Here is a 24,480-nt window from a genome sequence, read left to right as displayed (position 1 = left end):
CAATTCATCTGGAACTCTGCAGCGATGAGCAACGTCGCCAAGGCTGCAGAGTCGACACTATACCATCTCAGTCCAAAGGGCTTTTGGAAGAAATTCCGTGCGTCCGAGTGTTGCGGCTTCGCGTATAATTTTTGACGGAACAACCAGGAGCGGTGGCGGCCGTTAACTCGGAGATCTCGACTGGGCTGCCCTTGCCATCCATACATCGTTTCCCGCCCCCCGCCTCGCGGCCAGAGAAATACTCAACCCCAGCAACGAAAGGTGAATTATGGTCCCCTCAACTCCCACAATAGCCAGCCAACACTGCCGATTTCAGCTTCTGACCCCGCCCAAAACCCGTACTGGAAACGCGATGTCCGACGCGCCTACCCCCAGCTTTCTGTTGTGACGCAGTCCGAGCTCTCCGCCCTCCTCATTGAGCACTCCGCGGCCCAAGCGTATGTGGTGGGATAGCCTCAGCAATCTCCGTCCTGATCTGTCTACAGCGTTGCCGCGCCTTCTTCAGAGAAGAAGGATGTCCCAGCAGAGCCGCCAGCCGCTGTAGACCTCTCTGTTGCGATTTCTTCAATCACCCAGAGCCGCAAACTCTACACACCAACGAGTCTTCCTCCAACGCTTCCTACCTCACGGACTCTCTGGACACCGCAGGTGACCGTTGAGGCAGTAGATGGTCTGCCAATGGTGTTGTACAAGTAGAGCAAGTGGCATTGTCTGTTATTAGTCGTAGTCACAAACATTCATCTCATGTCCGCGCCACCATCTTACGCGGCGGGCCTGTCGGCTGCAGCACTGGCGGAAGCCTTTGGGAAAGACGAAAGGTATGCTGAACAAATAGCGTCTGGTCTAGTGGTTCAACCAAGCTGCAGAATTTATTTGGAACGAACTACCAATACCTGGCGGTACGAGGAAGCGGATGGCACTGAGATGGAGTACGATGCGGCCAAAGGGAAATGGCTCCCACTAGTGCGTGGCGACAGCCCTTCTCAGTGTCATCCATTCTAACTTGTCCAGGTCGACGAAGATTTGCTGAAGCGCCAACAAGCAGCATACTCCGTGTCTGGCGTTGACGAAGAGGTTTGTTGCATTCACAAAAGGTCTATACTGACTTTATAAAACAGACACCCGCTGCCCCAGTTCTCGCTCGCGAGAACAAAAAGCGCAAAGAACCCGAGGACTACACTTCCGCCACACCCCAAGCAGGGCCTTCCACCAAACGCGGCAAGAAGGAGACCGAGCGCAAGTCGAAGAACACGGCAGTCTATGTCACTGGCCTTCCTGTAGATGCTGACCTGGAGGAGATTGTTGACCGCTTCTCCAAGTGTGGGGTGCTTGAGGAAGACGACGATGGGGAGCCCAAAGTGAAGATGTATGCCCAAGACGACGGCTCATTCAGCGGCGAGGCCCTCGTTGTGTACTTCAAGGAAGACTCGGTATTTCTCGCTGAACGAATGCTCGATGACGCCGAATTACGAATCGGTGACCCATCTACAGTCATGCGTGTCGCCAAAGCTGATTTCACGCACAAAACTACGGGTGGAAACGGCCAGGGAGGAGAATCCAAGCCACGGAAAACAGTGGATAAGAAGAAAACCTCGAGACGTATCGTCAAGATGCAAAAGCACGCGTTTTATTTTCTCTCGAGGTCGAAATGCTAACTTTCAGGGCAGGAAACTTGCAGAATGGGACGAGGAAGATGGATTCGGGCCAAGCTTAGACGACGATGAGTTGGCAGCAGCAGCAGCAGCCAAGAACAGCCGCGTAGTGGTTTTAAAGCACATGTTCACACTCAAGGCCCTGGAAGAAGACGCGTCTCTATTGCTGGATCTCAAAGAGGATGTTCGCGAAGAGTGTTCCACACTAGGCGAAGTCACAAACGTTGTGTTATACGATGTGCGTTGCTTTCCATTCGATGTTCGATGCACTGCGCTCATTTTGTGGCAATAGAAAGAACCTGACGGAATCATGACGGTGAAATTCCGGGACCCTCTGGGTGCTCAAGCATGTGTTGTGGTATGTTGGTTGATTCTGTTGGACTTGTTTGTTAACAGTCTTGGTCAGAAAATGAATGGACGATTCTTCGACGGGCTGCGAGTTGAGGCGTCTTTGTACAGCGGCAAGCAACGATTCAAACGAAGCGGGGCGGGAGATGAAGGGGACGGCGATGAACGCGAGCGGTTGGATAGTTTCGCTGCATGGCTGCTCTCCGAGAACGATTAACGAAAGTATCTCAATCTAAGTAAATCTAATCCCATCACCAGCATGAGCACATTGGTTTGGTCGTGACGCTCTCCAGTCGCTGAAGTGAGGAGATTAAGCATAGTATATGGCGAGTGTGAAAAAGCATACCTCGACAATGACTGTTCTTGTTGGGGTGGGGGAAAGGAATGGGGAAGTGGGGGCGGCAGTGTGACTTGCCCATCTTGAATGGTGGCCTGGTGCGCCTTCTACGTGAGACACAGATTTCGAGAGCATCGCGACGTCCTCCTCTTCTGCATCTGAGCTGGTAGCGGAAGGGACTTCGATGACTGTGGCTAATGGTGGACTGGAAGGCGGTGAGAATGGCGAAGTAGGAGGGGAACTGGCCCGTCGGTTGGGCACTGGTATTGGCTTTGACGAAGAAGACTCCCCAACGTCAACTTCTTCATCATCTTCATCGTATTCGTCGTCAGCCCCTAGCCGCTGCAAGCTTGCCTCCACAGCATCCAGTCGCTCCAGATGTTCCAACACATCAATGCCCTTAGTGCCAGGATGCACACGCTTGAACTTGGCAGCGAAGGGGACTGGCCGCTCGCTCGAAACACGCGTAAGTGGAGGAGGGAAGTCACTGCCGTTGCTCCGACTGCGTGCCCGCCGCGGTAATGGTCCACTTCTCACAGACATTCGTGAAGAGACGACAGGTTCATCGCCGTCTTCCTCGGAAATCTCAACCTCGTCGTCCCAAACAAGTACCTTACTCCGCCTCGTTAGTTCTAAGGGACCTGCCGAATTGTTAACATTTTTTCGGTCGAAAAAAATACAACCTTCATCCTAACAAATGTAAGCAGGGACTGTAATAAGAAGGGCACACACACTTCGTGCTGGAGCGACTGAACAATGTTCCAAGCTTGCCCTACAGACCATTCGATCAATGGACTACTGACTATCGAAGGAACGCACCCTTGACCACCGCAAGTTGGCGCTGTGAACACAAATGAACACCCTAACTTGCTACACAAACCGACCACTCACCGCAAACATCTTTGGATGCTAGCACAAAGTTAAGACTGAGAATAGGGAACATAGTGATATACGCACAAAGTCCGGGTCCACTCTAAACAGCTTCTCCAGTTCATAAGTAGTCTCTTCCCACCATTCCTGCGCAGGGTCAGAATCATCCAGACAATGAATCCTTCTACCTTTGACGTCAACAGGGGCAAGAAGTGATTTCGTGTCTTGTCGCTGAAGGGTCTGCCAATCAGACTAACCGGCAGATACACTAATGAACTCAGTTTAGTGAATTGTCAGTCATCCAATATTTGACTCACGCCAGCCGTAGGTATATGTCCGCCATCCCTGCGGATGCTCGTGTGGCCAGGACAAACTATTGTCAATAGCTGCGCTACAATGTCAGTCACAGATTAACGAACACAAAAAAAATTGAACCAGCAACATGCACATGAGGTCTACGTGTATACTCGTCCCCTGGACCATGGAAACTGTTTGAAGTCGACATGGAAGGAACCATAGCCGGTGTTGAGGACGAGGCGCTCATTTGAGTGTCGGACTTGCTCAATGACGGTAGAGTCGACGGTGACGGAGCTACGTCGATGAGCGACTTCTCGTGTTCTCCGTCGCAGTATTTGATCATGTAGTTGTCTGCGCCTCGATCCGTATTGAGCATCTGCGGTGTAAGTATCAGCCTGCGGGTTCTGCTTCTGGCAACATTGTGACTCGCCAGATAATCCAGAATAACAAGCCTATCAAAATGTCAGACTAGGACAATTCTTTGAAAGAAAATATCGTGCTTTTCGAGCTCTTCTCGAAAGCTTTCTTGGAGAGTTTGACTCCAGTAGAATGGCCTTGAATCAGTTGTTTCTGTGGCATCATATAGAACACGCTCTTCTTCGTAATCCACCTCGTCGTATACGTCTTCGTCCGCCTCTCCTGTCCTCCCACAAACCACGTTGAAAGCTGAAGCAAATCGCTTGGAGATGCTCCCTTGTCGATGCGAGGAGTCGTCCCATGTGTCCGAAATCGCCCTGCCTGGCCATGGGTGTTTGCGCAGGAATTCGGAGGCATCTATCAAAGACCTGAGCAAACGCCTTAAATCAAGAACAATACCCCCACCTTGATAGCCAGACAAGAAGAACTGCATACTCCCAATCTTCTCTGGTAACGGCTTTCCTTTCTTTGCAGCATTACGGTCAAGCCAGTCGTAGAAGAAGGACTACGAAAGTCAGCTGGGTTATGGCAGCTGAGATAGACGCACTGGCGAAGATAAAGAAACGAGTTCTGTTGGAGGAACGATATAGAGTTGTAATCGCGTGTCCAGAAGAGAGGCGGCAGCTTCAAGTTACTCTAGCGACGCTCTGCACAGACGCAAAAGAAATCACCTTCACTGTACAGATAATTTAGCGCGAGGGTAAAGGAGGGCCTGCAACGTGCCTAACGTAGGACAGATTGGGAATTAAGCAGGCCCTTCCGAACGGTATCAGCCAGCGGAGTTGACGGTGGACCCTGGCAACCATGAGCGCCATATTAAGGAGGGGATTTTTCCACAGCACCATTTGGTTGTCTGAGATTGCGTCAAAAATCGCGAAATGAACGCGGAGCTCAAACACGCACTTTGGGATTTAGTCTACCGTAAGGCTCCTTCAAAGCACGTGAGTGAATGAGAGGCAAATCCATTGAAATACGCGCCTCGTCTTTGGGTTTGAAGACTGCAACAGTGTGCACACGTCCTTGGTCGTTTCTTGCTCGCGCAAAATATGAACCAGAGCTTCCTACAGATAGTTATATCAAGGCCTGAACAAGCAGTGGATATGCTCACCCTTCGTTATCATCTTTGGATGAACACCTTCCTCTATAGCGCTCTGCACCGAGCTCGCTAGTGATCTGAACTCCTCCCGCGACATTGGCGGTTTGTGGTCTAATGTCTTGGGGTTGGATATCACGAGTGGGGACCCCACAGGATCGAATACGCTTCTATATATTTCGCGCTTTCCAGTGGCCTTTGGCTTGGGAGTAGAAAACTTCGCCGCCAAAGTCTGAGTCCAATTCTTGAATGCGGCGTCTATGCTTGAAAGGTCCAAAGAGCCCATTCGTGGTCGACGAGGCCGGCCTCTACGACGTGAGGGGGTTGTCGGCTGCTCTACATCGTCACTGGAGGCAAGCGGTTGGTATCCAGAGCGGTCGGGCATGAATCTGGACAACAGGCGGGAGGTGCAAGGTTACGCGAAGTCGTGTCGTGGCACGTGATGCTCTGCTCTCCCTCACTTCAGTGAGTTCTTCCCAGTTCTCGTCTTCCAGTTCGACGCACTCACGCTCACTCGAAGATCTGCTTCTTCAACACTTCAAGACTGGTCTCAACTCTGGCCTTTACCGATGGACTCAATGGGCTGATGGTCTGCTGTCATCGCATTCCGAATTGCTGCTATCCCCGAATACGATTTCCGAATTGACTCGACATATAAGGCCATCCCGACTAGCCCCGCCGTCCTCTCAATGCTCCAGAACTCTCTTCGCAAGCTTCCCCGAATCGGTGCTCGTTATTTTGCAAAAGAATGCCACCCGAGCCTGGCGTCTACTTCTCCTCTCGTTTGTCCATTCTTTGAATCTCGCACCTCCACATGGCATGACAACCGTGGTTATTGTCGAACTTATCTAACATTGTTTCCAGGCAGTACATCGTCTCTGACCCAGTCAGTCGAGATGCTGCTCTCATCGATACGGTGCTTGACTTCGAACCAACTTCTGGCGCAATCTCTACCCACACTGCAGACAAGATTTTGTCCTTCATTGATGCTCATAGCCTCAACGTGAAATATATTTTGTGAACATTGTCTTCCTTCCTCTCCTGGTTCTCACCTCGATTCAGGGAAACCCATGCACATGCCGACCATCTTACTGCGGCCCAGTATTTCCGTCACAAATTGCCAGGTGTTCCTGTAGGCATTGGCGCTCGCATTTCACAAGTCCAGAACACCTTCGCACCAGTGTATGGGCTGGATTCCAAGCCTGATGTTTTCAACGGCGTCTTCGATCTTTTATTCAAAGATGACGAAGAAATCAAGCTTGGTTCACTCATTTGCCGTGTCTTGCACCTCCCGGGACATACGCCAGACCATATAGCGTACCTTATTGGTGATGCAGTGTTCGTTGGAGACTCTATCTTCCAGCCAGACGTTGGTAGCGCTCGCGCCGACTTCCCCGGGGGTGACCCCAAAGCTTTATATTCGGTATGTCATGATTGCCCTGTTGAAAAAAATCTAAGAAACGCTGTAGTCTATGCAACGTCTCATGAATTTGCCTGCCACTTTCCGACTGTTTGTCGGTCATGATTACCCTGTTGACCGCGCGGAGCTTTGTGTCAGCACCGTCGCTCAGCAACGGGCATCCAACAAGCACGCTAAAGTCGGCGTATCTCAAGAGGAGTTTGTGCAGCTCCGCGCGGAAAGGGACGCGATTCTGGGTGCCCCGCGACTGCTCCATCCGTCATTGCAGACTAATATTCTCGGTGGGCGTTTCCCGCGAGATGAAAATGGCAAACCGTCGTTCAAGTTACCTATTTCCACACCTATATCGCTGTAAGGGAATTTTGTAGCTCCACTATAACTGGAAGGAATTTTTCACATCTGGATTCAAGTACACAACTGAGCGAGATAGACGACTCCTTCGCCAGTGTTCAAGTGGCCACTACAGATCAGATTGCCTCGTTTGCCAGTGGATGTTATGGATCCAGAGCCAGCCTTATCTGCGCACAACCTTTTGTCATTTCCTCGTAGAGAGATGCTTCAGTATTATTGAGGACTCTGTTACAGAGGGTGGTGCCCCTAACACATTGACATTTTACAGGGTTCTCACGCCCAGGCCTAAGAGATCGTCCCCAAAGCGGCGTTTTGACGCTCTCCTCCATCCACCACTGTGCGAATGGGTGTCTTCAGCTTATCCTCCAAGAATGCGTCCGTCGTAAAGCTTAACGAACCGTCAGCTGCGGCAACATCTACCCCAACTAATACCAGTCCCAAAGCCGACGAGAAGCAAGCGGAAACACCGGCAAAGCCAACAACCGCTCGACGACTCTCGCTTCGCCCATTCTCCTCCAGTTCAAAACACAAGGCCGCTCTGACTGAAAGCCAGGAACACAAGGAGAAAGTGGATGCAGCGAACGCACTCTCCAAACGCCTCGTAAAGAATTCCAATTCGGAGAAACGGGCGAAGGAGTCGGCTTTGATTGTGAGGACGCTCATTGTGGGGACAGCAGACGACTATGGTGCCCCAAAGCTTTCGAAAGCAGTGGCCCGACCACAACTGAGCAAGGTCAAATCAGAGGTAGGTGGTCTTTTTTCGGTCTTGGCCCCCGAATTCAATCCTTTTCGAAGCTGTTGAAGCCTAAGTCCGCAAACAAAGTCATTGCACAACTCCGTGCCCTCCCTGTCATTAACGAGGAAAGCAAAGCTCAAGCGGATGCCCCGATCCACGCGGTCTGCCTTGCCCATACGGATGCAGAAGAACAGAAGATTCATTTTGCGAAGCTTGCAGAGGAGTCAGAATCCAAAGATGTTCAGGATAAACCTGTTCGTAAGAACCCATTGGAGAAGCTCGCGAATGCTTTCAGCGAAATGCACGTCGTCGATTTGGTGACGGCTCCTGATCTTGGCCTTGGCCAACCTGGTGATGGAGAGGGCCTTCTTGCTGGCGCTGTCCCAACGGCAGAATCTGTACTCAAAGGTTTCGAGCAAATAACACCACAGTTGATGGCTCTGGGCTATGCTACTGGCAAGGCCATTTACCCAGACCACAAAGGTATGTCGACTGCATATTGATTTGGACCATTACTAAGAAGCAGCGCAGGCGTGCATCCCCCCACCGACAGAATGTCTGTCTTGACATGTGCGTGAAAGAATGAGATCATCATGGCCTTCTCTTATCATCGACAGATTGGTGGGGACTGGAAGTCGTTTTGCCGCCTCCAACTCTGGAGTACCTCAGCGTTTGTCGCTTGTTGCCCTCGCGCTTCAACTCACAACCGCTTCTCAGAACACTCAATCTATCTCGGGAACCTTAGTCAACTTTCTGACGGCATTGTCTCTCGTTAACAATGGAGTGCGGGAAATTCTACCATTTGTGCGTCCAAAATTGCGTCATTCAACACCCAGACTGAACTCTGAACCAGGTTCGATATATCTCGCAGTTTATTGACTTCGAGTTCAACATGATCAAGTCGCAAGACCAAGGACTTGGGGTGGTCTGTGCTTCTACATGGTAAGTTGAAAGTATCAACAGCGACAACTGATTCTGATTTATCGCCCAGGATAATGCCTGCTGCCTTGGTAATGAAATTCCGTTATAAACAGCTAAGCTCAACATTTTGCAAGGTTCCCCGGCCCTGGGATTTCCCGCCACCAGATTCGAGTAGCAAAAAGGATGCAGTGAACCCGGATCCTGGCGCTATAATGGTGATGCCAGTCATACCAGAAGGGCCGAATGGTCCGGCGACTGTATCGCCTTTGCCCAAGTCGCCAGCGAGCCCCGCCATTACGCAGCCCTCTCGAATTGTACCCCCCGTTGTCATCAACAACACCCAACCCGTGTTGAGACCCGGCATATCGCTGTCTTGACCATTTCACGACTAACTTTATCCTTATTTTACTGACGACCTTGATGACGATACCCTTGCATTGACACTTGTAAACGTTCTCTCATTTACACCTACTAGGAATACATGTACTTGAATTCAAGCATCTATTGGGTGGTGACTATACCATCGGGCTCTGGAACGAGTTGAAGGAGTCAGCGGTTCGTTTCAGTGAGGACTTGCCAATTGTGTCGATGATGCTGTCAGGTTCAGCTTGGAACGAGCTGAATTGTTGGAACGTCGCTTGATCCAAAGAAGCGGCGAATCCCTAATGTCGTTGGGGTTGGCTTCATACCAGCTAAAGAGTTACGGACCTTGAATATATCGTAGCTGTGGGTGACCTCTCCACCCGCAGCAGCTTTCTTCTTGTACGCCTCGATCTGCTCGTCTGTCGCACTGTCCTTGAAGATAATAATGTATTCTGAGAGGTATGAGGTTGAGGGCACAAGAAACGACGAGCGATGGCTTACTGCCAGTTGAGGATGACATCGTTCGAAGAGTACCTTAGGCCGGTCACACCCGTCACACCATCTAATCTTGCTGACCACGACAATGTTTTTGTTTCTTTCCGAGTCGCAACGCGATGCTCCTAACCTTGCCCCCGGAGCTCTACTTCTTCATCTACATCGAACTTGAAATCACCGACACTTTAGCTCTTCGTCAGGCAAGTGGTGGTCCACCGAACCATGCCCAGATTTGAACCAACAATTCTCTCAGACATGTCGCCTTTTACAAGGGCATGGTCGCACCAAAGCCTTGTGGATTCGATTATTGGATCGTTCATTCCACGGCGGCCCTATACCGCCTTCGCTTATAAACTACACCTCTTTCGATGCCGCAACGCTCGAGACACTTGCTCGCAGGATATCGACCCTATCTCGTCGCGAAGACTTGCCTCCAATTGTTTCGCATGCTTGGCGGACACAACTGCCTCGGGGAATTCAATGGGTTGGGCTTGCAGCTTCGAGATGGCTTATTGTCGCTTCATCCGACCGCCAAATTAGCACGCTGCAATGCTGGGATCTGACCTGCGCCTTCAATGGGGACGATCATCCTGTCGCTCAAATCTACCTCCCTGCCCAAGTGAAGACCGCAAAGTTGGAGGTGCAACGGTCAGGAATAATCCTGGCCCTTGGCTTAATGAATCCGTGAGTTCGGCTGGCGCTAAATCAAAGTTTTCTGACAATTACTAGGTCCACGGCATTATATGTTGTTTCCCTGAAAAGAAAATCCGACCGCGTTGTCTTCGTCCACGAATACAGTCTCATCGGTTCATCGCATGTTCTTATGCTTCACGATGCTCTTGTTGGGTGTGCAATCCGTGAAGCATTGAATGAGCCCCATGTAGTCAACTGGAAAACTGGAACCATTCTTGATATCGAACCCCCTCCTGGTGGTCTGGACATTCTTAGCCGTCGTGTGAGTCGTATCGGCCTTACCAGTTATCTTACTCATGCCCTCGCAGAGTGTACCACACTTCATGACAATGTGGACCGAAGATACTCTTCTTATCGTCCGTCTCGATGGACTCGAATTTTACCACCGTGAAGGCGATAGATTTTTCTTCCGTCAGCTCTTAATCGTGGATGATGTCCAGGAAGTCACAGTTTGCAAGCATTGCGACCCCTCGCACTTGCAGTTGGCTGTCCTCACGCAATGTGACATTCAGATTTGGACTCTTCGTCAGGACAATCATGACATAGTCCTGAACGGTATCAAAATTGAATATTTTAACCCATACACTCTTGGAGGTTGTCCAATTTTCCGCTTGAGAACGAGCCAGTCTGGCACCCGCGTCATATGGATTTCAACAGTTCGCTGGGTCAGGTCTAGAGATCGGCCCTCGTTGGCCATCTTTCGGCTCTCCAAACAACCTCCTAACCCTTCTGACTCGACATCAGCTCTGACCTGGAAAGACGACGATGTTCACGCACCAGCGTTGTGGGCATTTTGCAATGTCGACTATGACGATATACTGGGCTTAACTGTGATTGGAAACCACTTTGGGGAGCTGGCTGTGTATGACCATGTGGGCGGCTACGCAAGACTCGTTGGCAGTTCTTTCGGGGCGGCCCCTGTTCTTGCAGCTCACAACACTGTCATTTCTGAGGCACTAAACGAATGCGTGATTTCTAGTGTTTGTTCGTTTCGTTTTTCGCTAACCTGTACTAATCTCTTATCAGTCACCTTTCTATCTCAACATCCCATTACCCGTCACTCGAGTGATGACCCATGCAGAGCTCATGTCTTCCCGTGCAGCCAAATGGGCCAAAGACAAACTTGATCTCAACCCACAGTGTTGGATGCGCACAGATTTCACCCCCGACAAAGTGCTCGACGAGACCGATCGATTCCCTAAATACGACGCATGGGAAGGTCAACCCAGTGACAATGCTTGGATACTATCGCACCTGTATGGGTTTCCTGGCGAAGTGTTACCCCAAGCTTCCAGAATTATTGAGGGCCCACATGATTCAGAGGACGACGCCATTCTTTTCCGCCTTTGCCCTAATGGATCCAATGTTTCCCCAAACTCCTGGTCGTCGCGGTCAATAGGGCGGTATATTTTTGCTGCCCCAGTACCTGGCTCATACTATGGGTTCTTTTTCTTGCCTCAAGACTTCCGTCCCTCAGGCAATCTTTCGGTACGTGAAGCTTCTTGGTTGGGGGAGCAACTTCCTGTCAAGGTAGCTGCATTCGGAGAAAGTAATGCCTATGGTCGAGGCCTGAAAGAAGATCCAAAATATCAAAGTGTCAGTTGTTGGCATGAAATCTCGTGGAACTGACTCCAAGTACTCACCTCCTCACCTTATATAATGTCCAGTCGTTGGCAATGCGTAGACTACTTAGAACAACTGATGCTTCACTCCTTACTCCAAAAAAATAGAATAATAAACTAGGTGTGTCGAAAGTACATATATGCGTTGCAATGGATGGATGGATGGTATGAGAAGAGAGAGAGATCCGTGAGTAGGTAGGTCGTCAACAACAACAAATCAAGGTCCCTGCATCCGCCAGTCAACATCTGCCGCCACCAACACGCTCTGCGTCCAGTCCTCCTCGTCCTCTACAATCCCTAACGGATTCGACCCATTCGACGACGCAACCGAGGCCTTGGACTGTTTCCGTGTCGGATGCGGGCGCAAGTGGTTAACTGCCAACGAAGAGCTGGCAGGAGTGCGGTACATGTCGGCAATGGGCGTTTGCCCAACAACCGGAAGAGGTATATCCTCCTCTTCGCTTTCTTCTGACTCGTCTGGTTCAGGGCTGTCCACGGTTATACCCAGACCAGCCCGCAGCGAAGACGAGTCGATGGGGGTATCCAACACTGGCGGCATACCCAGAGGACTGCCTGACGGGGCGGTGACCGCAGAAATGGGGGTGGACAATGATGACTCAGATGCCGCCCGTGGAGCTTGCAAATAGGGACCAGAGATGTTGGGGAATCCACCAGTAGGAGAAGGGGTCAATGGCGAAGCAGAGCGTTTCGAAAACAAGAGATGCAGAGATGTCTTTTTTAGACGACGAAAGGGCGACGGCGGCGTCGATCCAGCAGAGTTAGAGTCGCTTTTGGGCGACGACGATAAACTAGGAAGTGATAAGGTAGGTGGTGAAGGAATGGGCACGTCTGACGAGTTGTTGCTAGTAGGGAATTGAACTTGTTCCTCCGCTTCCTTCTCGAGCGGGATGTGAGCAATAGAGGGACTGCTGGATGGAGTAGCCAAAGATTCTGACGAAGACGAGAGCATGGGAGAAGACGCATCAAATCTGGGAATAATCGAAATGTCTTCGGATGTTGAGACAGACGAGACATCAGAGGCTGCTTGCATCTGTGTCAGCGGCGAATCTTCCGCGTTATCGTCATCAACATAGACAGCGACAGGATTCGCGCGTTTGCTGCGGGCCCCAGGTGACCGCAGTCGTGTCGGGGACACGGGCGACTCGGGCTCTTCCTTGCCCTCTGGTTTTATATCCAAAACGCCAAGACTCTCTCGTTTGATATCGACGACTGGTTCTTCTCCCCAAACAGCTTCTGCCTCGCACAAAACACGTAGCATCGGTGGGCTCATGTTCAAGCTAGGGCAGAAAATCAACAAGAGATTGCTGAGGGGCATCTTGGTCTCCTTGTTATGCTCGGCTGTGGCACGGATAAGGTCTATCACCGTCCGCAAAAGGTCTCGGTTTTCGCGAGGAAGTTGTTTGACCAAGTTTCGCACAGCCTGAACTAGAGTCGGAGATGGCGCACGAAGAGTATTGAGATTGGGTGGGGCAAGTGTGGATAGCGATGGTGGCTTTCGCATCATGTGTCCAGCGCGAGGACCAGAGGGCAATGTGGGCCCAGTAGGGGCCGCTCTTGGACGCGGAGCTTGCTCTTGCTCAGTGTTCTGTTCTTGCGCAAGTGCAGCATCAAAGTACGGCGTCAGTGCTTGTGTCAGAATTGGTTCTGGCACTGGAAAGCATCATCAGATAGTCATTGCGAGAGATCTCGAAGACACTCACGCTCGCGAAGATACGCCTTGAATACGGACCCTACTGCATGAGGATCAAGGTCACCCAGAGAACACTCCCGAATATCATAGTCGGCACCTATTTCAATTGTTAGTCGCTCAATTACCTGCACGAAAAAAGAAACAATTACCAGTGTCGAATTCGGCGCGCAGTTTCGAGGTATGAGATGGTCGGCCAGGTACCCTATTGTAACAATTGAGAAGAGAACAATAACGGGATCACGCTCAAGCTCACCGAAATAGGCCTTCTTCTTGCACTCCCCAAATGAGTATGTGCTGGGCACAACGGACGACCAGAGCGGGGAGGAGTCTCTGCTCTAGACGAGCGGAGAGGGGCAAGGAAATATCTTCGACCTCAACACATGTGTAACCGCTCACAGCGGTCTCAGCAACAGCAACCTGCAATGAGGCCCCAAATACGACGCCACCAACACCCGCACCCGTATTGGACTTTTTGAGCGGGCCGCGAATGCACTTGCCGAGATAAGCTTCGGGAGGTGGTGCGAAAGCATTGAGGTCAGAGACAGAGGAAGACATGTTGGAGGAGTTGACACTCCAGGCACTGGACACCGAGTTGGGTGTTCTCCTGTGTGCCTTACCTCCTCCAGATTGGTTCGAATTGGTACGAACTAGACCATGTTCATGACCAAATGACGATGGAGGAGTGCTGGAGGACGACGAGTACCCTGAGTTGTTGTTGTTTGAGCCAAACCCCCATCGACCCATTTTTTCAACGGCCCGTTTGGCTAAACCGGCGGCAGGGGCAAGGCTGGCAGTCAAACTGACGGCTGGCTTCCGAGATTGTGCTTGGATCTCCGTGTGTGAGTTGATGGTCGGTGTTGAGTTGGTGGTCGCTGTCCATGCAGCGAGTCGACCACGAATGTTGTTACCTGTGGACTGGAGACCCGAGCTTGAGGGGGAGATGATACCATTTGCCGCAGCTCGGGTGAGCGTCGGCGTTTCACGAACCATCGAGGGCGTCAAGGGGGGCACCGATTCTGACGACAGTTTGGGAGAAGCCATGGTGGGTTGAAAGGGCTCAGTTGGACCGATATTAAGAGACATAGACCGCGGCTTGTTTCGGATAGAGGCGGAAGGCGATGACCTAGAATCCTTGTACTCCTCATCATCCTCCTCAGCTAAATAATCCTCATCATTTATAACCGCACTAAGTCGCTTGTTCACTGGAGTGACCGTGTGTGTTGACTCGGCGGTCGAAACTGGCCGCGAAGAACGGGTTACAGTTGGTGCCCTTGTAATGGTGGCATCACTTCGCCGCCAGGCCTCCTTAGAATCGCTTTCCGGCTCAACCTCAGGAATCGCATTCTTCGCCCTCTCCTGAGAAATCAGCCAGTTAACCGCAGGCGACACGCCAGGTGTAACTGGAATGATTGAGCCTCTGTTGGCTGGAGTGATAGTAGGTTCTGGTGGAATTGGCGGCAACGGTATAGGCGGCAATGGGATTGGTTTCGCGACCTGGAGGATTGTCGGTTTGGGAGGAAGTGGTGGGGCGGTGGGTTTTTTGACGAAGGGAAGTTGTCGTTTCGGCTGCTGAGGTTCAGTCAACACCACGGCTGGGTCCTCCGACTTCTTCCTGCGGGCAAACGCGCGCTTTAGTTTTGAGCCAGTGGAGGCAGCCACATAAAAGCTCTTCTGGGAAGAGGGGGATGTTGGGAGAGCCTGCTTGCTCTCGTTTTGGCCCATGAGAGCAGCCGGCAAGGTGGTGGAAGCGTGTTGGTCTGGCGTGTCGGGCCGTGTGGAATTACTCTCTGACGATGACCAGGACGATATAGAAGAGGTTGGAGTGGAGGGCAGGGGTCCTCCCTGAATCGGCCGCCCCGCCATATTGCTGGCAGCAACAAGCAAACCGCCGTTTCGCATCAATGATGCAGCACAAAACAGCGATCCCGGATTTGTCGTTAACATTCCTCTCTCTACTGAATAAACTAGACTAGTACTCGATTATTATTGTCCCTTCTTCTTCTTCCAATTACCATTATTGTCCCAGCAACCATTCCTTGACCTAAAAAAAAACAAGCTCAATAAATTTTACTTGTAAACCTAGAACTTACCAGTTCATACGTGAAAAACGACGTTGCGATGCTTGGCGCAACCTTGAGCAGATTTGGCCACAACCCGCGGTACAGCCCGATAAAACCTTGGATAGAATTAAAAACTTGCTTTTTGCATAAGCTACAAACACCTCACCTTCGGACCGGACGATTCCTTGAAGAGCATCAAGCGCTCCAGTATATTGTATGCCCAATCCAGACGACTTCATGCCAGTGACTTGCATTTTCCGCCGCAAAACGTCGAATGGGTATGTCAAGGTCTGAGAGATGGATCCTGACGCCATTCAGCCCAGGGTATCAACCATTCCAGCAACAACATACCTGCCAAAGCACCACATGCGAGCTTTCTTGGGACTGAGGTTTTGCCTGGTGGCGTGATGACGCCGCGCAAAAACTCATAGGCCGCGAAATTGATGCCCACATATGGCGCTACGCCAAATGCTGTCGTTACCAGACCTCTGTAGAGCCCCCGGACGCCACCTTCCTCCCGAACGATCTTGCGTGTCATTCCAATAATAGTCAATTCTGATGCTGCATAGGATGATGTGTGGTAGGCGGCAGAGAGTCCAATCTTGGCAGTACTTGATGAAGCAGGTTTGGATGAAATCGATATCGGTATTGATGCAGTTGCGATCGAGAGACGGGCTCTGACAAGGTCCAAAGGGTAGGTCGAACCTGTTTCAGCCATATAAATAGGTGCCGGAATTGTTGGGAATGCGACGAACAGACAGAGCAGATGCCAGCTAGCGCCCCAGCAGCTAATCTTCGGGGTGTGTCGAGTTCTTTATTGCCAAAAGACGCGAACCACTGAAGGACAGGTCAACGAAGGCATCTTTCTCTAGCGGCGAAGGGTGACAGTACTTTCTTGAGGCTTTCATATGCGGTGAATTGCACTGCAAGTGACGCTTTGGGCACGCGGCATCGGGAAAGAAAACGTTTACTCACCCGCACTGTACGGAACTATCCTCACGCAGTTGATCCCATTCCCCCCGCATGAAGCTGACCATCGAGTCATGTTAACACAAAAAAAATAAAACAAACCGACGCACCCTCGGAACCCTTCCTCTCGCCACATTCGACACAGAGATCGCCATACGCCTTCACAAATCGTGTTCACTTCCCAACCAGTTAAGATCCGAATGAGCAACTGACCTTTATATTGGTTTGAAGAGGACCGCGGTTGGACTTGTCTGGGGAAACGCGTGAACTAGACAGTTTTTAGAGTAGGGAGAGCATACTGTATAATCTTCAGTCTTTCTAATGGCGAGACTACCGTGCGGCTTGCGGCACCGGCTAGTGGATAAAAGGTTCAGGAAGAGTATAGAGTCGGAGAAATGTAGGCTCCAACCTGCCCCTCCAGCAATAAAGTAGGATGCAACTTGAGGAGAAAGGAAAAAAAGTTGTTGTGGGGTAGATTGTGTTGTAGATGACGATGAAGAGGTGTTTGAAGCCATGGGGAGTTCAAAGGCGGGCTCGCCTTTTCGCAGTTAATTCGGAGTCGAGACGGGGGCAAGGTAGAGCTATAGCGTCATAGGAGAGGCGCGTTTGGGAAGCTTGATCCGGAAGCCGCGGCAAAAAAAAAAGTCCAAAATTGACTGAAGTCTGATGGTCATTGTTCAATACGGTACAGTTCAACTACAACAAGTACAAGGAAAATACACCCATGTAGTGGTAGTATTACACCATTCCATATGCAGGCGGAGCAGAAGACCCGAAGTCTTGCGGTCGACTAGCGACCCCCAATGCTGAGGGTTGGCCCTTGTTTGGCATATTGCTGTTACTAGGGCCTGCAAGGCCCTGAAAACTACGGTGAGCCACGAATAATGACGAAATGTAGCCTACGTTGTGACCATGGGATGTTGGCGAATCTGGTTCTGAGCCAGCTTGTGACCGTGTCTCGACGACATAATCACGGTTGGGCTCGTTGGCGTAGTAGTTGACGATTGTGGAAGGATACCTAGTTGATGGAGCAGGCCGTCGCTGTGGCTGTGGAGGCGGATTATAAACATAAGATGGAGCTACGATGTCCGCATTTGCGCGGCTCATGCTCATCGGAGGTTGAGGAATGGGAGTGGGCATCGCTTGACTTTTTCGCTTTCTTCGTCGTTGCAACAAAAAGAGAAGTGCCGCCACTACGAAGAGAACAAATAATACCGCGATAATGATAGCAGCAATGCCACCGCCAGATATTCCACTTCTCCTACTTGGATTGTCAGACACTGAATGTGAAAGAGACAACCAGTTCTCTCACAGTGAACTGCTACCACTGCTATCACTGTTCAGATTGGAGGTTCCGCCCAGTGAGCTCGTTGTGTAAACATTGGCGTAATCAATGGCGAGAATTTGGCCGGGCTGGGAAGGCTCGTATGTTACCTTTATTTGATGCTGCCCACGACCAAGATTAGTCGCCGAATAGAGTAGTACTTGAGATTTGTACGACTGTTTAACTGCCGAGTAGTTCTCCGGTGCACCGCCATCCAACGAGACAGAAAATGGAGCGGAGGTAGGACCTATATCACAATAAGAGGCTTCGCGTTGTTGTCGTTGCGCTGAGATTACACACCGACAGGTCCGTATAGGTAGACAGCATCACCTGTGCTAAATTAGAGGGAGAAACTAGGTGATACATCTGGTCGCTTGCCCTAGTAAATGATGAGAATGGATCAGAACGGGGAATAGCAACAACTAACTTGGAATGTGTATGTCATAAAAGCACCTGGAGTTGCTGTGCCGCTGTGGCCAAGTCAACAACCACTCACAGTCAACGCGCCATTCACATACTGTCCCGAGCTGCCAGAATACGTCCCGACGAAGGGGACGTTTGTGCCCCACACATTCGCAGGTTGCCATACAAACGCCGGGTCGCTGTCTTGCACCGTGTTCACAATCAGCGGCTCCTCTGATTGACCCACAGTATTCTGCACAGTTACAAAGTCGATATCGACGAAAGTTGATCCTTGATTCGTGAAAGTCACAGAGTGTTGTCTGAGAATAATGGGTATTGCATGTAGCGTAATGTGTTCAACCCACCCTTGGCTTAACACTGGACTTTCGAAGAGTGGGACTTGGAAGTGACCAGGATCTGCGGCCTTCCCAGATATCGGTGGGAAAGTGTTTCCGTCAATCGTGACTTGGTAAAAGCCTTTGGAAGTCAAGGATGAGTTGAAGAAAGAACGACGGAGAACGCACCATGGTTCGCTCGTTGCGAGCCAAAGATCGTGACCGCAGTGCCATTAAATGTGAACGAAGCTGTGCCGCCATCCTTCTGGGTGAGTGTAAAACTGGCATCGGAGTAAAGGCTTGCTGCAGAATCGCCATTGCTTGACCCTACGAGCATAAGCTTTCAACGTAAAATCGGACAACTTCATGCCTTACCGGCACGCCAGTCCGGTGAATAATTGATCAAAGGACTGTAGTCCTCGAATGTGGTGTTGTAAATCGGCATGAGGGAATGTGGTCTTGGGCCACACAAGGACCCGCAGGGTCAGACGTGCACTGAAGGCACGCGTGAAAGCGAAGGAAACTGGAGGGAAGAGAAGGAGAAGGGAGGCATTGATTGTTGTGCGTCGACTGTTAATGGTTCATCAGATGTCAAGATTATTTATATTCACGACAGCCGAACAGGCCATGGATCATGATCCCATGAGTCGTTTTGTCGTTTACCCCCAAGTGAGAACCAACGAGCTTGTAAGTGAGCAACTGCAGTCGACGATCACACATCGCGAATCACCCCCCCCAAAGTTCTACGACTACGTAAAGTAATAAGCAAGCGCACAGAGCCCAATAAGGCTGATTGAGTTGCATTTTTTTTTTAAGTCGCCTGCGGAAGCCGACTTCAACACCATGATATGCAGTCTGTTGCTAGCAACCAGAGAAGTTTATGCCAGCTATCAAGTTGACCAGTCGAGGTAGGAAGTAGCGACAGCTTTATGATTAAGAGATACTAGATTAGATGTTTGAAGTGCGACGAAAGCTGAAGGCAATTTCAGTTCATTCCAAGTCATGTTTCTGCCGACATGCCCAAGATTTTTTCACCCCCAGATTGTCTTAGAGAGACTTTCCACTTCAGATGAAGTTGTGATGACCACAGCTGGCACCGAGACAGCCTCTTCCATGTGAGCCTCGTCAGTTGTCCCGCACAAAGGTGTCACGCCACCAAGAACGGCGAGTTTGAATAGAGCCTGAGGAGCGGTGCATTTGGAAGCAAGTGAGACTGAGGCCAGCTCTGGAGACGCCAGTAGTTTTGGTGAGCCCGACAACGGCCAGAAGGACCTGATATTCAGGTTTCACTTTCAAGAAGAAGAGGCTGATAATTGGGCTCACTGGTACTGAATGTTGTGATCTTTGCAGTAACGGCAGACATCTCTGTCCCAGGAGTTCCTTTCATGCCATCGATTTTGCACAACTTGGACTGGTCGAATGGTGGCGAGTGATTCGAGAATGGAGACCTCATAGGTGTTGCTGACCCCAATTGCACGAACTTTGCCGGAGTCCTGGAGGGCTCCGAGGGCTTCCCATGCCTCAATAGTCTCTTCAAGGGTAGGAAGTGGCGAATGAAGGATGTAACTATCGAGATAGGTCGTGTACAAGTTGGAGAGCGACTTGGCAAAAGAAGCGTTGATTTGTGTGGTTATACTTGTAGAAGGATCGTATGGGAGGGGTTTTGAGGTCGAGTGGCCGCCGATTGGGGTGTATCTGCGCCGATTCAGTCAGAATTTGCGTGCGAGATGGGCCAAACTTGGTTTGAAGGAAGAGATCCTCGCGTTTGATACCGTGTCGGCTTTGGAGAGTGAGCAGAGCTTCACCCACGAGATCTTCGCTGAAGTCATAGTGAGAGAGAGAGAGAGTTCAATACAGGTTGGGTAGTACCGATAATGCTTGGGTTGACAAGCGGTGTCGATGGCACGAAAACCTTTCAGGACTGCAGCGACTACAAGAGAGGCAGTCCTGTTCTCCTTCCTAGCACATATTGTCAGATATAAGCCAGCGGTTCGTTCAGTGAACGCGCCAGGCCGTTCCGTAGATGATGGATGGAGCCATTCACGTGGAGTCACGGGACTTTAGCGTGATCACTTTTGGCGCGTTGAAGTCACGGATGTGACACTCTCGTTTGGATCCAGATTCCTCTCTCTCGACCACCACCACCACCCTCGGCTTCGGCTTTTCGCGCCTCGCCGCTTCCTCAAGCCTGCACGATGTCGACCTACAACACCCGCAGCTCCGTGCTAGGAAAACGACCCTACACCGAGCCAACGACTCCCGAAGCCAAGCTCCAATTGCAGACCCCCGACAACACTCCCCTCCCAAAACGACCCAGAATATCCAGCACCGTCGTGGACCCAAATGCGAACAAGGAAAACATCCCTCCGTTCAACACAGAGCCTATCTCGTCCCCATCTCCCCGAACGACGCGTGCGTTGAGGCGTTCAACGACCTTAGATGGCTCTCCAACGCGTGCTAGAATAGGTATTTGGTCAATTCTCTTGTGTAGAACCCCTCCCAACTCTTGTCTATAGCAATCACCAGACGCGCATCGACCTCAACAATTGTCCCTCCAACACCAACCGTTGAGATTGCTGAACTTTCTCTTGCTACTCCACCACCTACTCCGCCCAGCTCCCTCCTCCCCATTCATGTTCAGGCTCGCGCCTTGCTTCGTGCGACTTGTAATAGTCCTGCCACCGACATGGCCGCTCGCGAAGAAGAGCGTGCTGTAGTCACCCAGTTCTTCACGTCTCTTGTTGACGAAAACGAAGTTGAACACACGAGCTTATACATCTCTGGCTCACCTGGGACTGGGAAGACGGCCCTTGTTAACTCCGTTCTCCGCGCCTTGTCTCCCGATCAAGTGAAGGTCATCATCATCAACTGCATGGCGTTGAGCACGGTTGAGATCTTGTGGGAACGTATCGTGGAAGAACTAGGTGGCAATACCGACAAGAAGCGAAAAACAGCCGGTCGCCTGACGAAATTGAAGGGACAGGAACTCGTCGCGTCTTTGCTGGACGCCCATCGTACTAAATGGTTTGTCGATTGATCAATTGCCGCATTTAGAAATCTTAGTTCCCTTTTAGTATCATCGTTCTCGACGAGCTCGATCACATTGCTCCTACGCCACAAGTTCTATCGTCGCTTTTCTCGCTTTCCGCCACCCGCCAGAAGACGGCACGCATAATTGGAATTGCCAACACCCACACCCTAACTGCTTCCTCTTCTGTTGTTCCAGTTGCTGGCAATGTCCGCACACTGCATTTTGCTCCCTATACTCCTACTCAGCTGCTCCAAATTATCGAAAGTAGACTGGCTCCCATGTACAACTCGATCTCCTCGGATGGCGATGAGGCTTCGGATGCCGCAAAGCAAGCAGCGAAAAAGTTTCTTTCGCCACCGGCATTGACTTTGCTGACCAAGAAAATCGCGGCCCTTACTGGAGATGTTCGCAGCTTATTTGAAGTTTTGCGTGGTGCTATCGACCTCGCTGTTTCATCGGCCGCAACACAGTCACCCACTCGTCCAAGCGAGAACCCTCTTAATCCCACTGTGACTATCGCAGTCTCTCCTTCCCATATTCTCTCGGCGCTCAAAGCCCATGCACCCTCCCAACCACGCAATGCTGTCTCCGCAGCTCCGATAGCTGCCAGCAGTGAAGTTGTGTCAAAAGTGTCCTCGCTTGGACTCCATGCACGACTTGTTCTTCTTGCGCTTTTGGTCTCCACCAAACGGCTTGAAGCCGGCCTGTCGCTCTCCTCTTCGTATTCTGGCCCATCGTCACCCGTAAAACGAACGACATCGATGGCCGTGCTTGGCGCTATTGACCCAACGCAGCTTCATGCCTTCTATTCGGCCATACTTGCGCGTTCGGGCGAAGGCGTGTTCTCTGCTGTTTCGCGGAGCGAATTCTCCGATCTCGTGTGCATGCTTGAGGGTGTTGGGCTGGTCGCTTGTGGGCCTTCAAATGGCTTACCTTCCGGTGGCCCAACGACTCCCAAAACCAAGCGCACTTTCTCGAGGTCGGCGTCGTTTGGTCAGGGGGGCAACAAGGCGGGGTCAGGTGACATCCAGTTGGCGCAGGCGGTCCGCACAGACGAAGTTCTTCGCGGACTCGGTGTTGGCGCTGTGGATGCCAACCCAGACGTTGCAGCGGAGGAAGTCAACGCGATCTGGCTGAAAGAAAACGCCAGGCTTACGCGTGATATCGCTGCTCGGGAAACCAAGTCTCAAAAGGAGAAGGAGAAGGCAGTCGCCAGTTTTGACGATGCAATGGAGCATTAAAGGACCTATGCCAACAGTGGATAGGACAGCATACACCTCATTCTAGAGCAGTCAGTGCCATGGAAGGATTTTTTGGTTCAGCATGCAGTTGTTGTCAAATTATGGTTTATGTAAAACTTATATGTAGCATGTACTCTTACCACAGCAAAATTCGATTCAGCATTTCTACTAGCCATGTTTCCAAAGGGTCATGCGAGCAAACTAGGTAGCGCAAAAATTCAACTTGTTTTCTATTCTCTCAGACGGGATTCCTGGCGACTCCATGTCGTGGCAGTTAACGGCCGTGGTCGTGGTCGGTTCGTAAGTCTTTCCTGACGCTGCTCGTTGTGACCACAGCATCCGGCGGCCCTTCAGGCAAGGCCGATATGACTGTGGGTGCTCCTGTTGGCTACAGGAAATACTCAGGCAACTAATTCGAACGATCAGCAAAATCCAACGGAAGAGATAGTTAGATGCCAACTTTTCCATTAGCGTTCTGTGCCGCTTGCTGGCTGGGCCCGTCGCGGTCGTTTTCTGGCGCTGCTTCAAACACGTTGAAGTACATGCTGCCGCCAGGCCCAACTTCGAGTATACTGGCGGAGTTGCCGCAACGGTAGCCTGGTAAGTTGGTAAGAGGTTTGGTGAAAAGGAAGAAAAGACGCACAATAATTGGGGGCCGACCAGACGGTGGAAAGATGGCGGTCGAAGAGGGAAGTATAACCCTCCATGCAGAGCTGGTGGGCGCGGAGGATATGCGACATGTTGTTGATTTCGAGGAACTTGTGGACGACACCCGAGCCGAATGTGTAGCCCGCCCCCCTGGTGTCAAGTCAGTTCGGCTTGGGTGAGGAAGAAATAATGGCATACCGGGGAGAAATAGCAAAGTCCTCCTTCTCCGCATCTGGGTCAGACCAGACAAGGTCAGCGATTGGCCCGTCTGGCGGTATTTCACGGAATCGGTCGAGGACTTTGATTTGGTCAATCGAGTGGATGGAAGGAGAGAGTCCTGAGTCAGGTATGAGCAGCTGTCTCTCTCGCTCGTTGGTATAGAGCAAACCCACCGCCATGGACACAAAATACTCGGTCGTCAATAACCGCAGAAAGTGTGAGGAAGTCGAACATGTCGGTGAAATACGTCCACGCATGGCTCGAGCCATATTTCCTCATGCATTCGGTATAGAAACCATAGTTCTGCAAAAGCATATTTAGTCGCCAAAATCAAGTCCAGGCAGTAGCGGCGCACCTGAGTAACCGCCCGCGACTCGTGGTTTCCGCGGATAAGCTGCACTCTGTCTGGATACCGCAACTTGAGGCACGTCAGAAGCGATATTGTCTCAACACTGAACAGTCCACGGTCGACGTAGTCGCCTACGCGTGAAAATTAACTCTTGCAAAGAGTGCAGCCCAAATCTGACTCACCCAGGAACAGATAGTTGGTATTTGGCGCATATCCGCCTATTCTGAATATCTCTATCAGGTCGTAGAACTGCCTGTAGATAGCACTCGGTTAACAAAGCGCGGAAGTAAGGCTTGAGAAAGAGCGGTACCCGTGAATGTCGCCAACGACGGTCACCGGAGCGCTGACGTGCACAACATTTGACTCCCTCATGAGCACCTCCTTCGTCTTGGTGCATATTTCGCGTAAGAGTGCTTCGTGCAAGAGTTGCTTGCGCAGTACTTGCTGAATACAGGCATCGAGGTCGAAGGGTGCCATTAAGTTAAAATTTGATCCGTTGATTGCATCCAGCTCGATTTTGATCCGTTTATGCTAATATACAATGCCGAAATCGTGTTTATCTACAAAGTCCTTTAT

General features: G+C 51.0%; 9 protein-coding genes across 9 annotated transcripts; 5 read left to right on the top strand and 4 right to left on the bottom strand.

The window, feature by feature from the left end:
• Positions 1 to 24: 24 nt before the first annotated feature.
• Positions 25 to 2,217, top strand: MIND_00086300 (RRM domain-containing protein; the record flags this gene model as incomplete). Its single annotated transcript, XM_037357820.1, has 11 exons — positions 25 to 97; positions 148 to 261; positions 317 to 437; positions 486 to 670; positions 722 to 818; positions 867 to 963; positions 1,012 to 1,074; positions 1,119 to 1,624; positions 1,668 to 1,890; positions 1,945 to 2,010; positions 2,059 to 2,217. 11 exons carry the CDS (start codon positions 25 to 27, stop codon positions 2,215 to 2,217), a joined length of 1,704 nt encoding a protein of 567 aa, XP_037225730.1.
• Positions 1,868 to 5,399, bottom strand: MIND_00086200 (PI3K/PI4K domain-containing protein; the record flags this gene model as incomplete). Its single annotated transcript, XM_037357819.1, has 22 exons — positions 1,868 to 1,898; positions 1,952 to 1,986; positions 2,035 to 2,196; positions 2,256 to 2,296; positions 2,347 to 2,481; positions 2,518 to 2,531; positions 2,624 to 2,978; positions 3,021 to 3,027; positions 3,072 to 3,109; positions 3,157 to 3,178; positions 3,229 to 3,246; positions 3,295 to 3,354; positions 3,396 to 3,475; positions 3,525 to 3,593; positions 3,643 to 3,880; positions 3,980 to 4,278; positions 4,327 to 4,426; positions 4,469 to 4,545; positions 4,593 to 4,633; positions 4,842 to 4,851; positions 4,896 to 4,982; positions 5,030 to 5,399. 22 exons carry the CDS (start codon positions 5,397 to 5,399, stop codon positions 1,868 to 1,870), a joined length of 2,289 nt encoding a protein of 762 aa, XP_037225729.1.
• Positions 5,400 to 5,456: 57 nt separating this feature from the next.
• Positions 5,457 to 6,789, top strand: MIND_00086100 (Lactamase-B domain-containing protein; the record flags this gene model as incomplete). The annotated part of the gene is made up of 4 exons (XM_037357818.1): positions 5,457 to 5,479; positions 5,879 to 6,031; positions 6,077 to 6,437; positions 6,484 to 6,789. The coding sequence occupies 4 exons, from the start codon at positions 5,457 to 5,459 to the stop codon at positions 6,787 to 6,789; spliced, it is 843 nt and encodes a 280-aa protein (XP_037225728.1).
• A 339-nt stretch (positions 6,790 to 7,128) lies between these two features.
• MIND_00086000 (Lactamase-B domain-containing protein) lies at positions 7,129 to 8,819 on the top strand (the record flags this gene model as incomplete). Its single annotated transcript, XM_037357817.1, has 8 exons — positions 7,129 to 7,530; positions 7,581 to 8,004; positions 8,053 to 8,091; positions 8,139 to 8,191; positions 8,239 to 8,325; positions 8,375 to 8,463; positions 8,513 to 8,531; positions 8,577 to 8,819. The coding sequence occupies 8 exons, from the start codon at positions 7,129 to 7,131 to the stop codon at positions 8,817 to 8,819; spliced, it is 1,356 nt and encodes a 451-aa protein (XP_037225727.1).
• Positions 8,820 to 9,419: 600 nt separating this feature from the next.
• On the top strand, positions 9,420 to 11,622 carry MIND_00085900 (uncharacterized protein; the record flags this gene model as incomplete). Its single annotated transcript, XM_037357816.1, has 5 exons — positions 9,420 to 9,495; positions 9,531 to 9,984; positions 10,030 to 10,255; positions 10,302 to 10,973; positions 11,020 to 11,622. 5 exons carry the CDS (start codon positions 9,420 to 9,422, stop codon positions 11,620 to 11,622), a joined length of 2,031 nt encoding a protein of 676 aa, XP_037225726.1.
• Positions 11,623 to 11,832: 210 nt separating this feature from the next.
• MIND_00085800 (Rho-GAP domain-containing protein) lies at positions 11,833 to 18,861 on the bottom strand (the record flags this gene model as incomplete). The annotated part of the gene is made up of 22 exons (XM_037357815.1): positions 11,833 to 13,286; positions 13,337 to 13,423; positions 13,476 to 13,528; positions 13,580 to 15,281; positions 15,339 to 15,367; positions 15,427 to 15,502; positions 15,553 to 15,690; positions 15,738 to 16,091; positions 16,142 to 16,223; positions 16,278 to 16,309; positions 16,362 to 16,415; positions 16,466 to 16,514; positions 16,569 to 16,623; positions 17,098 to 17,213; positions 17,259 to 17,616; positions 17,668 to 17,926; positions 17,980 to 18,009; positions 18,133 to 18,149; positions 18,198 to 18,401; positions 18,447 to 18,558; positions 18,606 to 18,743; positions 18,792 to 18,861. The coding sequence occupies 22 exons, from the start codon at positions 18,859 to 18,861 to the stop codon at positions 11,833 to 11,835; spliced, it is 5,469 nt and encodes a 1,822-aa protein (XP_037225725.1).
• Positions 18,862 to 19,447: 586 nt separating this feature from the next.
• Positions 19,448 to 20,456, bottom strand: MIND_00085700 (Aldo-ket-red domain-containing protein; the record flags this gene model as incomplete). Its single annotated transcript, XM_037357814.1, has 5 exons — positions 19,448 to 19,688; positions 19,740 to 20,111; positions 20,155 to 20,235; positions 20,286 to 20,371; positions 20,421 to 20,456. The coding sequence occupies 5 exons, from the start codon at positions 20,454 to 20,456 to the stop codon at positions 19,448 to 19,450; spliced, it is 816 nt and encodes a 271-aa protein (XP_037225724.1).
• A 155-nt stretch (positions 20,457 to 20,611) lies between these two features.
• Positions 20,612 to 22,688, top strand: MIND_00085600 (AAA domain-containing protein; the record flags this gene model as incomplete). Its single annotated transcript, XM_037357813.1, has 3 exons — positions 20,612 to 20,882; positions 20,933 to 21,440; positions 21,491 to 22,688. The coding sequence occupies 3 exons, from the start codon at positions 20,612 to 20,614 to the stop codon at positions 22,686 to 22,688; spliced, it is 1,977 nt and encodes a 658-aa protein (XP_037225723.1).
• A 388-nt stretch (positions 22,689 to 23,076) lies between these two features.
• Positions 23,077 to 24,381, bottom strand: MIND_00085500 (Serine/threonine-protein phosphatase; the record flags this gene model as incomplete). The annotated part of the gene is made up of 8 exons (XM_037357812.1): positions 23,077 to 23,097; positions 23,149 to 23,285; positions 23,332 to 23,486; positions 23,535 to 23,673; positions 23,729 to 23,858; positions 23,911 to 24,035; positions 24,087 to 24,157; positions 24,215 to 24,381. 8 exons carry the CDS (start codon positions 24,379 to 24,381, stop codon positions 23,077 to 23,079), a joined length of 945 nt encoding a protein of 314 aa, XP_037225722.1.
• Between the last annotated feature and the right edge of the window lie 99 nt (positions 24,382 to 24,480).

The sequence above is a fragment of the Mycena indigotica genome, assembly GCF_014461135.1.
Source record: "Mycena indigotica strain 171206Taipei chromosome Unknown Mind.scaff0001, whole genome shotgun sequence".
Classification (NCBI taxonomy): Eukaryota; Fungi; Basidiomycota; class Agaricomycetes; order Agaricales; family Mycenaceae; genus Mycena; species Mycena indigotica.
Note: the sequence above shows the minus strand (reverse complement) of the source record. Positions and strands in the feature narration are given on the sequence as shown.